Raw genomic sequence first — 15,091 nt, 5'->3', positions numbered from 1 at the left:
CCAGTTTCTAATTTACCAACCCATATTCTTTTTCCCATTGTCCAAAGGAAGAGAGGTCATACAGACAAGTCTTTTCAGTGCTAATAGGGTTAGTAATGATTGTTCCTTTGGGGGAACACTAATAGTAGTTTGAGGTGTCCTGAAGCTGTGGTTGTCAAACCCTAGCTCTGCTTTTTGAAAACAGAACAATGCAGAAAATGTCATGCACAGTGAAGTTATGATGGTTGCCTAAAATTAATGAAACTTAAGAAAAAATCATCAGATTGGCAGCAGAGGGTTTTTTTTTTAATTATTATTATTATTATTGCTATTATTTTTTACTGTAGTGACACCTATGCTTTTGCCACCACAACTAATGTCAGATTCTTTCCTGCCTATATTCTAGCCATGAAAAAAGCAATTTCTTCCTAGCCATGATGAAAAAGAATCAAATTAATCCTTCTGTATCTTTTGGCATAGCAAAGGTGATTGCTAGCTTGTTACCACCAATAGGCATAGCAGTATATGGCTTAGTTGCTACTGTATTTGGAGCTGAGTATGTTGCTTAGAAAATGTACTAATAGATGTATGTACAGTCTCTTGTTCATTGGTAACAGCATAAACTTCACATACATCTCTTGCAGTGGGCAAGTGCCTATGCCTAGCACCTTAAACAATTTTAAAAGGATGTAAGCACATTTGAACCTTCAAGAAGCAATTTTACTTAATTCCACCTTCTGAATAATAATTTATCAAGAAAATAGGAAGATGTGTTAGTGGTTAATAATTCAGTGTATTTTACTTTTTCTCCTGAGAATTGACCAGTCTGTTAGAGTAAAAATGATGATGAAAGAGACTAATAGTTTTAAGAGATGAAAGTAGAAAGCCTTATTTCTCTAATGTGAGTTCCTCCTTGTCGGTCAGTTGTTTTGGGAAATAGTCATCATGCAGCAATTACATCTCTTATGAAATGCCACATTTTGGTAGTTACTCTTTTATATTCTGGCACTGAATGGCACTTCCAGTTGTGTATTCTGGGCTGGAGAGGGATTGTCATTCCATCTCCCATTTCTATGATGCTAAGCAAAGATCTACTCTGATTTCAATTTTACCTCTTTCAGTAGAAAGCAGGATCCGATCTTTACAGTTAGGGCCTGATTCTGCTATCGTTGAATGGCAAAAGCTGAGTGCAGGGTAAAGTTTTTTGTCTGTATGGGCAGAGTTTGCATAAGTCACTTCCTGAAGGATGATCTGCCAACAGTAAATGCCAACAAAACTTGGTACAGGCCAGACTCGAATGCTGTGAAGAAGGAAAGTGGTATTGATCTAGCAATAAACGGAGTGGTGATCTCATCCGAAGGTGAATTACTTGAGTTGTATTGAACTATGCCTTCAACGGTCAGGTTTCTGAGTTTAAGGAAATAGAAAATTGTGGCTTTTCTATCTTCTAAATGGAACTGTGCAGTTTGCAGTACGTGTAGTTGTACTGTATAGTGTTGGTGACATGCACAGTCTTCCCTTCTAGTGATAAAGTGACTGTGATTGAACAGCCCACGTCACCTTGGCCTACTGTAATCAAATTCCGATGGGCCATCACCCAGCGTCTTCCCAGTCTGCGATCAGCGATGGACCACAGGGAGCAGGGAGCTCCTGTGCTCCCAGGAAACAATAGTAACCTGAAATAGCCACACTTGTATTGTTGCATGAACGTCAAATACTCCTTTGCAGTAGCATAGACATCCCATTTATTGACTTTATTATGCTACCTTAACTCACTGTTATTGATGTGCTTCATTTACTTATTTTGTAATATTTTAAACATGCATTGAACACGCGTTCATTTTGCACTTGAGGCCTGATCCAAAGCATATTGTTTGTTTGAAAGATCCAGTCTTCAGTGACTTTTGGCTCAGGCCCTCTATTTTTCTGAATGCCATTGCTTTTCTTTTTTTTTTTTCTTTTTGTTCATGGGCTGTAAGACTTTTTTCTTTCTCTTATAAATAGCTGCATTTATAATAAAAGCAAGGACTTGCACAAAGATAACCTGCATCTCTCCCGCTCTGTATATTAAATGCAGCTGTTTTGTCACATGTATAGTATTGTAATGGAAATACAATAGCACTAATCTGTACACATGATGTAGATGGCAGAAAACCATATACAGAAAATACCACAATTTTATGTAGGAATCATCATCCTTGTTTTGTGGAAAGACAAATGTCCACAGAGAAAATTGACGGCTTAGCTAAGTGAATAAAGTGATACTCTGCTAGAATTGGAACGCAAACGTGTGCTTAATGGCTCTCTACTGTATAGTTAGATTTTATTCTGTACCCAATTACTCCTGACACCTTTATTAGAAAAAGGAGTACAGAATTTATTTGCAGCTGTCATAAGCAAGTTAAAATATGAGCAGGATATGTAGTACTATAGATTTTTGAAGTAGGATTAATTTGAAGAGAACTGCAAAGCACACTTGACATCTCGGAACCTAAAGAGTATCCTGCAGATTTTGAAGTCTTTGTCAAAGAAAAAGCCTCCCACAGTTGCTTCAGAGGCTTTAAAGACTTAATTTTTGTTTTAAATTGCCTTTTTGAAGTATTGTCCTCCCACACTGCCTCTTCACCTTTATGTATGTTAGAATACACAATTTAGAAGGAAAAGTATGCTTTTAAAGTAGCTGTGGGGAGAGGAAAAACAACAGACACAAAAGTTCCCAGAGCCTTTGGTGCTGGTGATCTTGCAGAGATCAGTTGACCAGGTGCTTTGTCCGTTTTTCGCGCTAAGGTGCTCTGGTAAAGAAAAAGAAACAGAATACAGACAGTTTGCATTTCAGAAACGTGTCAGCCCTGGAACTGTGCATAGTGTCTAATCCCATGTAGGGAAATACTGGTATAAGCTAGTGGAACAGGACTGGCACATTCTTAGTGTTAAAAACTCTGCTCAGGAGTATCAGTTGAATAGGAGGAAAATAGATGGAAAAACATGCTGTGGACAGTGGTTTAAATATGTCACGTTACGTACTATATATGCATATGCACCTCACAGCAAATTTTACTCTAGTAATAGCACTAGTTACTGAACTACAAATGGCTTTAAAGCATGCATTTACTGAATTCATTTAAACTAAGATTATATGGCAAAGTAGAGCACAATTTTAATATGTCATAAAGTTGATAATTTGGATTTGTATCAGACACATCTTTTATTATTAAAGAAAAGATACTGTTTTGTCTTTTCAGATGCAATTGTGTGGAACCAGAACATCCTAGCAATAAAACCTTGCAGTACTGGCAGGACTACAATATATCTGCATCTGACGTGCCATGGGGGAACCTAACTGTGTCAGTAAGTGAAATATTGGAATTTAGTAAATAAAGGTATAAGCATAAATAAGCATTTTTTCTATTCTTAAGCAACATATGTATAGGAAAAATACTATGTTTTTTTCTGATCCTACTTGTTCAAATAAAGCATATAATATGCTTAACTGAACAAAAGTTAACATAGACTTTGTAGAATTCTCTCTTTTTGTAAACATTTTGGTAGATCATTATGCAGTCTTTGATAGTACACATTAAAGCAAGTATGTGCATTTTGTGCCCTGCTTTGGAAACTCCTTGACACGCTAGCACAAGAGTTTGACTGAGATTAAGTCTAAACATGTCAAATGATAACTGATTTGTCCTAAATTCTGCCAGATGGCAAAACCAAAGTTCCCTTGTGTAGAAAGACTCTAGAAGCATTTATTTCCCCTAAAACATTCTTCCAGCTGTTCAGGCTATAAAGGAAAGGAAAGGGAGAAATTCTGTATAGCTCCTGTTCAGTGGCCAAATTTCTCTTATCTAGGTCTTCAGTCTTATGGATTTCTTAGTTATGCAAATTATTTTACTGGGAGGAAGGACAGGATAAATACATAGTTTGGGTTATCTCACATGGGTAAGTTGTTTCTAAATGGTACACTTTCCCACATTTAAAGGATTTACTATTTTAGATTTTACTTCTTTGAAGCAACCTTTGCAACCTGATTAAAGTGGCATATTGTGATCTAGCCAACAGTTTTTCTCACAAAGGTATAATTTCATTACAAAGCAAAAGAGAATTGAGTGATAAAGGCATAAAGCTAAAGGTTCAAAAAATAAACTAGAATTAACCCCATCGTAAGCACAACCAAATGAAGTGCTTAAAGCCCTATCTGTCTTGACCACCTCCCACAGATTTTTTCCTTCAAAAGCAGGAATGCAGAACTGGTGTCTTTCTATCATGAGTAAGCAAGAGCACTCTTCCATGGCTGTTAATGTCTTGATAGCAAGGACTGCTCCTCAACTCTGTTGGTGTAGCAACAGCAGAGAGAAAGTTGAGAACTGCTGGCCTGAGGGATTCCAGCAATCCAGAATGAATATTCTCAAAACTGCAGCACACTCAAAGAGCATCTGTGCAGGGGCAGACTCCTCCTCTCACTTTCTCAGATCTCTGACAGTGTTTTTCAGAGTACATTTGCAGCTGAGGAGATTTAAAATAACAGATTTTGTTTTAACTATAAATGTAAAAGACCAGCTGCATTATATAAAACCCTTCAAAACTTCTAAAAACCTTATTACCAAAATTTGAGTTTACATGCATAGCAATATAACTGGCCAACTTTTCCTGTGAATCCCTATAATTGTCAAAGAAATATCCAAGTTTTTTCATACTTCATGTGTTTATTTCTTGCAAGCATCATCAGGATACTTCAATTCTCCTATGCTATAGAAATGCAATAAAAGGTTATACCTAGTTGTCTATAAATATTTGGTCAGCCTTACCCCACTGTCTTTTCTGCTGCTCAGTTCTTTTTGTCGTTTCTTTTGTCTGATGTATGAGTTCTAAATTTTTGGAGATTTAGGTTGGTCAGGAAAGACAAACACTTCTTAAAAGCCCACAGTAAGACCCACTAAGAACATTATTTTTATTTATTTTTATTTATTTATTTTTTTGCTGTCTAGGACAAACTAAGCATGATCTGAGTTTTTATTCTGATGGTGACAAAGTCCTTTTGGTAGGTGCGTAGGTGCCTCTTCTTACACAAGGAATGTGTGTTATGCCAATGTCAATGTCTAGCTCAGGCCAGGATAAGTCTTTGATTTCATGTTCCAAAATCCTGAAAATTTCCTGCTAAGTATTTCCTGAAATATTTTTTCCCAGCTAACGTCAATTTCATCAGTCAAAAGTACATCACATTTATCCTAGATATTATAAGAGGGAAAAAAAAAAAGAAAAAAAAAAAAGAAAAAAGTTTTCCACTCCTTTGTCTCATGGCCTTTGAATAGAAATGTGTTTTTTTTGTTTTGTTTTGTTTTGTTTTGTTTTTGTTTGTTTTTTTTTTCAAGCTAGCCTTTGTTCAAAGACAAAGTTTCTCATAACATGGCAAGCCACAGTATTGTGATGTGCATTTGATGAGCCAATGACCCAGTTCATTTGAAACAAAGAGATCCTGATTTGTCAGGATATGGCTGTATGGAATCTCTGATTCTGGATGCTGTGTTTTTTTGTCTTAATGTACATGGAGGGTTTGGGGAAGGAGAAGGAAAGGATTGCAAGTCCAGAGCTTGTAGCTCCTATTTTTCTAGCTACACCCTATTTCACTGCTTGTTAAGAAGTCTCGTTAAGACAAAGAAGTATGATTTTTAACAGCTAAGGATGCTACTGCAGAATAATCAGACACGTTTTCTACTGCACAGTTGATCTTAAATTATATTGGAAAAAATAATGCAGATTTTGGGTTCTGATACGTTTTACCTGATCACATTTTAAAGCAAAAGATAATTTGTGGAATGTGCCGCCCCCGTGTGGTATTAAATGTATTGGTCTCCTTTTAGATTAATACTGTACATTCCAAGTAGCTTTTTCCTTGCTTGACCTGCGAAGTTAAAACAAAAGTCAATTCTTGAGAATGAAGCAGGAATTCAGGAGCAGCCTTTCTCTTGGTTGTTTTCAAACTTTCCTTTATTGGAAGGAATTAGGAAGAGCAAACCTGTATTTGAAACAGAAAATAAATGTGTTCAGTTTGAAATAAATCTGCTTTTAAATTAATGACTTTCTTTATGGTATATTTTAATGACTTTATCATGTAATAGTTGTTAAAAAGGTGATTCTTTTGAGCGTTCGAGACTTTTCCACATAGACCATATAGAAATACTTGTAGTCTTACTTTTTCAATGAATAACTACCTAAAAATGACTTTACTATTTCTGTTAATACCATCTAGATTGCTTGCAATTTAGGAAAGTAATTGGAAAGAAAGTATCAGCATAAGCATACTTTTCAGAACAATACTACTTTGTTCTCCCTGATAGGAATGTAAAAAGTTTCATGGAGAGTTTGTTGGACGAGCCTGTGGTCATCATGGCCCTTACGTTCCAGATGTCCTCTTCTGGTCTGTCATCTTATTCTTTTCTACAGTAACTCTGTCATCCACACTGAAGCAGTTCAAAACTAGTCGATACTTCCCAACAAAGGTGTGTGCCATTTGTTTAATTCAAAAGTTGTCATTAGTCGTGTGTAAGCATGAATGCCATCTGCACTGCAAATTCAGTTTGCTGCTGGTAAAATGGACACTGTGTCTGTTCTCTGTTAAAAAATTGTACCAGAATAAATATGATTTTAGCTGTAAGCAAAAAATGTCTTGAAACTCTGAAAAGAAATGAGTCCTAATAGATCCTAAATGACATGAGTGCTTTTGTTAAAGTTGTCGTTTCTCTTGATAATCATAGGTGCGATCTGTTGTCAGCGATTTTGCTGTCTTTCTCACTATTTTGTCCATGGTTTTAATTGACTATGCCATTGGGATTCCATCACCAAAACTTCAGGTTCCAAATGCTTTTAAGGTAATTTGTTGATTAGTTGCACTGCCTTACTATTTTAATAAAATAGTGCACTATAGTAGTTTTATTATGTATTCGTAGTCAGGGAGTAGTGATACTATTAAGAATTTGTTGTGCTCACCATATGCTATAAAACTGTTCTGATCAGTGGCCTGTGTAGTTGGGTGGGTCTCTTTCCAAATATAACCAAGTCTGCAGTACCCTAGATGCTTTTATTATATATAGCTTCTCTTTTTGATATTATAGGAAGTTTAGCATTTTTTTCTGTCATCTTGTATAGGGAGATAATTTATTAATTTTAAAGGAAATTGTATCCTAGAAATGTTTTTGTGTGTGTTCTTGTGTAGATAATCCTTGGATATCCTTAGTCATGCATGACTTTCTTTTTGTAGCCCACAAGAGATGATCGTGGATGGTTTATTACTCCTTTGGGGCCTAATCCTTGGTGGACAGTCATTGCAGCTGTAATTCCAGCCCTGCTTTGTACTATCCTTATCTTTATGGACCAGCAGATCACAGCTGTCATTATAAATCGAAAAGAACACAAACTAAAGGTATTCAGTCAAATAGTTCATTTTATTGTCATTTCCTGCTTCAGGTTATGTAATTTTATCTACTTATGTATTTTTATCTACTCGAGGATGCTAATTTATTTTATACTATGTAGCACTGTTATTAAGCATTGTTATGCATTTTTCCATTAGTCTATGAAGTATCTATGACCTCTGTTCAGTGATTTGCTGCCTTACAGAAGTCTTTACTACTGTGATTTGGTACAGAGATTCTGAATCAATAAAATGCTATCCTCTATACTTTATTTGGAAGATACCAATTCACCAAAAAAAAAAAGAAGGAAGTTAATCATTTCCTTCATCACTGTTATGTTACCCCTTTAAAAGACAGTGTTTGCCTACTGGACTGGGCTTTGAAAAATCAGGGGTTATTTTGCATTACAAGATTTTTTTTCCTCTCTTCATCTTTCTCTGCACTTCTACCCATCTATTTTTTCATATGTCCTCCCTCTTAAAGAATGGAGGAGAATAAGACTGAACTTTAGAGGCACAATGGGTTCTTAAAACAACATAGGACAACTTCCTGCTCTGTTCTCTAACACTTTAGTTGCCTACAGATGGAGAGAGAAAAAGGGACATCACCCCTCTGAAAAACTGTTGGGCAAAATCTAGCAGCAGGTTTCTGTACATGTATATGCAGCGAGCTTAGGCTTTTTTTTTGACATACTTTTAATAAGCAGCAATCCAAACCCAAGTTGCTTTAGCAAATGCATTTGCAACCTTCACTCTGCACTGCCTCTTCTTGGATGATTGTGACATTTGATATGTTCTTTTTTTGCCCTCTTTGTCAGCCTGGCTCTTCATGTCAATCCATAGCATTGCATGTGGTTAACTTGACAGATGCAGGAATTTGCTGCCAAGCTTTGGAATGTGTTTTTTCAGCACTGGCATCTGGGAGTCAGATGGTCCTCCTGGCTGCCCCCTTGTCTTGCTGCGTTTTAGTTTTGCTGGGGTCTGGTGTAGCATCACCTGTTGCTATGCTTCCTTTTCTTCCCATATGTCAGGTTCCTCAGATCATGTATGAATGTGAGGAAATGCTCTCGGATTCTGTATGCATTAGCAGATACATTCCTCATAAATGTGTCAGAAGGTAAAAAAAGGTGTCTCTGTTAGGATTTAGAATTAAACTCTTTCTTTGAGTGCATTGTGCATGTAACTAATATCTTTGTTTGACACGTCTCTGAGCTTGTCAAGATGTGTCTTGGAGATAAGACTCACGAGTGCTTTTGGGGAGTGAGGGAAGGCCGCTAGAGTTGGTTCTTTTCATTTTCTGTATTTTATATGAATTCCCCTTTTCAAATAAAGTAAGTAAATAAGATGGCATTTTCATTTTGATGTGGCTTGCATTTTCATAAACCCAGACACTTCCCATTTTAGAAATTAAAGTTGTCTTCAGAAAGATATGACTTGTTTGCTTCCAGCTCGTTCTTCCCCTCTTTTTTTATACTTCCCATAGCAAATTCTAAATAGTGCACATTTCAGCTTTTGGCAGTCTCTGTAACAAACCCTTCCAAGTTTAGTTTAGTTACTTTTTTTATGTCAAAAGGCATTTGCATGGGTTTACAGGCAAAATTATGGTTCAACATATTCATTGTTTGCATGAACATCACTGCTTCATCAGACCATGACATTGGATTTGTTGCCATATTGAGGAGGTAACTCACTACCTGACTTTTTTAAGGAAAAATAGCTTGATTTGTTGCTTGCAGCTACATAGTATTCCTGGATACTTACTAAAATAGAAAAAGAAATATTCCTTCTATCTATGCTAGCAAACATTTATATGAGTAAGCTTGATGAAGATCATTGGTCGTTTTCAAATATGTAGGCTTTTAAATGTGCCTGAGGTCTGACCAAAATGTTGTGTGTTGTGTCCACAACTACAAAAGCAAAGCATAATGCTGGTAAATTGACAAAGTATTTAACTGCTACAGAGATGGTCCAAAACCAAGGGTTTTATACTGGCTTCCCATATGAATGCTTATTATATTACTTCTCAATATTGAATAGGGAAACCAGCAAAACAGCACTTGGTGATGATTATGATTATTTTGTAGTTTAATGTATAGCTTAATTTCTCTTAATATCTACCTGCCTGTTCTTAGATTAGATGGAAGTACATTAGGGAACACTTATTACTATGGTGTTTGCCATCTATAAAGACTTTACATGTATTGATGTAGTTTTCTGGCCATTTAGGGCATAAACTGATTTTGTAAATGTTAACTGGAGAAGTTTTATATAGGAAAGAATCAAAATTCATGTTTTACCTCCTCTATAGGGGTGGATGGATGATCTATTAAGATTAGTGCTATGGCAAGTTGGTAGTGCAGTTGGATGTTCTGTACACTAGCATTTGTTGTCATTGAGAGAAGAGATTTACTTAAAACAGAAAAATGTCAGTATTTTCCATTGTCTTACTATTATTGCATCTACAAGCATAAAAACTATTTGTTGCCCATTATTGTGGCACCAAATTATTTTGGATTTATGATATATACACTTAAAACAGAAGTGAGTCTAATAAAATTAATCATACCAAGCGAACGGTAGGAATTCCCCTTAGATAACCAGTTTGCCACCACTACTGACCCAGCCTAGATACCACATAAAAGACAATGTAGCAATTTTCTGCTACAAATCACGTAATTTGTAATTGTCTCTAGTTGTTCATTAGGAATGCCTGCCAATCTTCTTATTTCAGATGTCATTTTGTAACTTCTTGCTGTCATTGCATTTTTTTTTGCAGAAAGGATGTGGATACCATCTTGACTTGCTCATGGTGGCAGTCATGCTTGGAGTGTGCTCTATTATGGGACTGCCATGGTTTGTTGCAGCCACTGTTCTCTCTATTTCCCACGTGAATAGCTTAAAACTGGAATCAGAGTGTTCTGCTCCAGGGGAACAGCCAAAATTTCTTGGAATCCGGGAGCAAAGAGTCACAGGGCTCATGATTTTTATCCTGATGGGCTCATCTGTCTTTTTGACAAGTATTCTGAAGGTAATTTGGGGGAAATATGGAAAAGCTAAATAATAGTGCAGTACACGGAACGTTTCACTGCTGTTACTATATTATTTAAAGACTGCCCTTTCCAGGCACGTTACTAACTATAATAATTTTTGCACAGTGATAATCTAGAGTGAAATTTTAATTTCATCTAATAAAATCACTAGGAAAATCTAACATTTTAAAGTCAGAAACCTTGTAATGTAATCCAGTCTTGCTGAAGTCAGAGTGAATTCTGCCATTCACCTATGGTGTATCATTGTCAGGAACCAGTCTTGCTCAGTTACACAAATAAGTAAATGTATTTAGATAATTTAAGAACATTTTGTGAATTCTGGATTATTAAAAATACCTTTACAGTTGCAGGAGACTTTTTGTGGTTAATTCTTGGCAATGAACACAAAAATTCTTATGCTGCCAGCACGCTCTGCACTGCTCACCAGTGTCCTGAAACTGGGTGTCTAGTCATATGCTTATGTAATACCATCTATATGCATAATACTGTTTATAAGAATTGTCAGGCCTCAGTGAAATCAGTAAGAGTCCATTCACTGCCTTCAGTAAGATTAGAATTTAGACTTGCTGTTGTCACAGTGAAGGCAATAAGCACTTAAAACTTGAAAATCCCAGTAGTGTTTTATTACGTACATCATAAAAACTTACCTTTGTTGAAACCAAACTGAACATGTTTTATGCATTTAGTATTTAAAACAAATACTTATCTATGGAAATATCCTGTAACCTACACACTTTATACTTAGAGCTTGAATATTTACTGTGTTCTCTTACAGTGTCATTCCATGAAAGTCATTCACCTTTTATAAATGCTTATAGCACAGAACATTTCCTTCAGCAACATGAAACATTTTGTGTGTATCTTGAATAGCTGTTTGAGGATTATAGTTTTACTATTCAGATACTTTCTCCTGAGCAGTCTTTTAAGTAAAAAAAAAAAATTAAGTATGAACCAAACACATTTTTCTTGTAGTTCTGTTAATTTTAATAGTGAATAATGTACGTTGTCCTCAGAACTGGCCACGAGAGAAAAATAAAACTGTAAAGACAGATTCTTCTTTTGCTTTGTGATCCGAGTAGCATTATTAATTTGTAATTGAGTGAATCTGAGTTTACAACTTGTCTGATTAATGCAGGCATATGGCACTTTGAATTTCAACTGTTTAGCATTTAATATTGTTAAATGGTATTTAATATACTCTTCCCTTTCTCTGCTTATTTATGCAGTTTATTCCTATGCCAGTACTTTATGGAGTATTTCTTTACATGGGTGCTTCATCTCTAAAGGGAATTCAGGTAAAATGGATATAAGTAGAGTATGTTACTGATGATGCTTTCATTTAAATGTGCAGCTAATTTTATTATATTATTTTATTCTCTTTTGTATATAATCTTAAAGGGACGTTGCCAGCCTTAAATTCTTGAAAGTGACTCACTTAAAAAGGAAAATGAATTCCCTCTAAATATAGAGTATTTCCTTTAGGTAATGTGCTCCATTTTTTCTTTTTTAAGGTGCTTATTTTTCTCTTCTCCCTTGGTATGTCAAGGGAATTTTGGTTGTGCCTAAAATCTGAGTAAGAACTATCAAGATCTCTTCCGTCTCTCCTGCCTACTCATTCACTTGCTTGCCTACTTCCTTTTTAGCTTCCAACTTAGTGCTTTGTAGCGGCGCACTTGATCTTGAACTTGTCTATATGAGGCTTTTGGCTAACTGCCATAAAACTGATATAGGTGAGATTCTGAAGATATTTCCTGTGCATGTAAATGCCCCAGGTAGGGAGGTGGAACCACAGCAAGACCTGTGCTACTTAATTTCTGGTCTCAGGTATGTAGGGCAGGCCTAGAGAAAGGGCAACATACCTGTGGTGGCCTTGAGTATGAGCCTCTGGCATGAGACAGGCACTTCTGCAGTCAGGTAACGATATTGTATGAACTATTTCTGCTGGCCTACAGCAGTATTAAATGGCACAGTATTAAATCCTTTAGCCCATCTGACACAAACACACTTGAAATTTCAAGTGTGCCTTTGTTTGTTACTGAAAGTTGAGCTGTTGATACACATTCAAAGACCATTGAGAAAGATCACATGGCAAAAGCACAAGTTGTACTGTGCAAGAGGTTGTTGAATAAAAAGAATAAAGAAAATGCCCGATTTTTTTCTTTATTTAAATTTTCAATTGTGAGTTTAAAATTACCTTTTTAACCTATTATTCATAGACAAAACTGACAACATATCTTGCTTTTTGATTAGTATTGTCTATTCAGAGACTCTTCTTTTATAACTTTGCCTAGGTCTTATTTGGGTTGAAATTCTAAAAAGTGTAGTTTGGCTTTCACTGAGGTTTATAGATAAACTTAATGTGGTTCAGCTGTATCTCAGAACTATGGGCAAGTACTCTATTGAGAAATATATTTAAGATATGCTAAAATCTGGCTATCTCTACTTGGAAAAGTGCATTCCCCCTCATTTTCTTCCTCCCCCAGGTTGGGACAAGGAATTGAGATTTGAAAAGATGGCTTTTGTGGGAGGATGTGCCTTTTGCTGTTCCTGTGAAAAAGAAATCTGCTCAAATCTGGCCAAATTATAACCCTTTAAAAATGCAGTTTTACATGCACAGTAAAAATTCCTGAAACTTAAAATTCTTAAAGATTGTGTGAATACAGCATGGCTCATTCCCCCAGGGAGAGATGGTGCATCACCATCATCACTGAGCTATGCTAGCTGACATGAAGTTTTGGGTCAGCATGGAGACAAACAAGTTGGAAAAACAAGAACCTCTCTTATATATTCCTAATGGTATTGTAGCTGACTTTCTGGCTTATCTTTTTTTTTTTTCTTTGATTTTTGTGAAGAAAGAGTGCAGTATGCAACAGAGAGCAGTTTGGGATAAAGTGTTTAGTGAAAAAAAATGGAGTTGCATCTACAGGAGATTAAGACTGAAAAGATCCCTCAATGATCAACATTTTGTCTGCTTAAGAATTGAGCAGAGCTCAATTCTTGGAAAACAAATTTTTGAGTGTGTAAGAAAGGCAGCGTAATGGTGCATATACCTAATGGGATCAGCAGGCTTCCATTCATTTTGATTCACAGTAGATTCATATCTACTTTGAATTCTATAACTTCTATAACTTTAAGAGTTCCTGACCTGAAATCCTATCAGTAAGTTTTTAAAGTAACTGTTTTCTTTCTGTGTAATGTATTGCAGAGTAATGAGCAGGATTATTCTTGTAGGGTGGCTATACAGAATGTAATTTAGTGGACACTGGTACCTCAGCACGTCTACAATCTAAGGAGACAAATGCATAATAAAAGTGAAAGGAACCTGAGAAGTATGACTAACCAAGTAATTAAATTTTACCTAAATAATATGATTCTCATTCTTACTCAGATAACTTTGGCTCAACCATAGAGAAGTTGAGTCTTTTACCACTGTTGGACTAGCACAGATTCATGGCTTACAGTTGTAACTGAAGTAGTCCCTGTGCACCTGAACTTGTGCAGTTTTTGCCTGATTCTTAGGTATTCGTGGTATCTATAGGTAGTGTATGAATAACTGTGTATTTTGATGCTTATTTCGATGCACACTTTAAAAAAAATTCTCTTACAGCTTTTTGACAGGATAAAGTTATTCTGGATGCCTGCAAAGCATCAGCCAGATTTTATTTATCTGAGGCATGTTCCTCTTAGAAAAGTCCATCTCTTCACTGTAATTCAGCTGAGTTGTCTTGTACTCCTGTGGATTATAAAGGTTTCAAGAGCTGCCATTGTCTTTCCCATGATGGTATGAAATATTTTTATTTCCACTAGAATTCCATTTACTTCTCACTTGTGGGTAATTATTATTGAATTAAAAAAAAAATAATTGTGGAGGGTAATTACAATATTGCTTCTCTTCAGTGTGTGAGGATAATTCACACTTTATAAGCAAAAGTTCTATGTATAAACTCTAGTTTGAATCTAGTTTGCACTTAGTTTATATCTGTGGATAGCCCTACTGTATATTTCATAGAGAAAATCATTCAGATTTTTTTAAAAATCAATTTGATGTTTTTGTTTAAGGTGTAGTGCGTAGTTGTTTTACTGAAAGAAAATTCACTCACTAAGGAAGATTGTTTATTGCATAGAGGAACTTTACTTATAGTTCCGTGTCTTGCTGGGAAAAAGAAAAATATTGTCTGCTGCTTAACTAATCTTGCCCTGATTATTTCACTTATTGAAAATAAAATTTATCTACTGAACCTCAGTCGTTGTTAAGTCATGCTCTGTCTGAACAAAGGAAGTACAGGTGTTGACATGTCCAAACTAAAATTCCAGGATAAAAGGATAAAATTACAGCTGTAAATTGTGGTCGCTTTTGAAAGTGTTTCTCTACAAGTGTAAATATCAGTTTTACTTGTTTAATTTCCTAATTCTTTGAGTAAATGTCTTTACAGGTCCTAGCTTTGGTATTTGTCCGAAAACTCATGGATTTCTTTTTTACTAAACGGGAGCTCAGTTGGTTAGATGATTTGATGCCTGAGAGCAAGAAAAAGAAACTAGAAGATGCTGAGAAAGAGGTGGGTCATGGTTTAAAATCCATGGATTTTGTTGTGTCTTGGGGTGGGGCTTTGTTGTTGTTTTGAAACACAATATCAATATTTCCTTCAGACAATTA

General features: G+C 35.8%; 1 protein-coding gene across 12 annotated transcripts in view; it reads left to right on the top strand.

Moving 5' to 3' along the window:
• The window catches only part of SLC4A10 (solute carrier family 4 member 10), a 181,171-nt gene that overhangs the window by 154,389 nt on the left and 11,691 nt on the right, over positions 1–15,091 (top strand). For all 12 annotated transcript variants that reach the window (XR_014694506.1, XM_084524194.1, XM_084524193.1 and 9 more), the window contains 8 exons: positions 3,222–3,327; positions 6,315–6,476; positions 6,732–6,845; positions 7,235–7,396; positions 10,164–10,415; positions 11,664–11,732; positions 14,045–14,218; positions 14,871–14,993. Coding sequence is in view for 11 of the 12 variants with exons in the window: in XM_084524194.1 (XP_084380320.1) it covers positions 3,222–3,327; positions 6,315–6,476; positions 6,732–6,845; positions 7,235–7,396; positions 10,164–10,415; positions 11,664–11,732; positions 14,045–14,218; positions 14,871–14,993 (1,162 nt within the window). In the remaining variant the exon portion in view is untranslated. The remainder of the gene's footprint in view (positions 1–3,221; positions 3,328–6,314; positions 6,477–6,731; positions 6,846–7,234; positions 7,397–10,163; positions 10,416–11,663; positions 11,733–14,044; positions 14,219–14,870; positions 14,994–15,091) is intronic.

The sequence above is a fragment of the Aythya ferina genome (genome assembly GCF_964211825.1).
Source record: "Aythya ferina genome assembly, chromosome: 6".
NCBI classification, from domain to species: domain Eukaryota; kingdom Metazoa; phylum Chordata; class Aves; order Anseriformes; family Anatidae; genus Aythya; species Aythya ferina.
The sequence above is the reverse complement of the archived record's forward strand: the minus strand, read 5'-3'. Positions and strand labels throughout refer to the sequence as shown.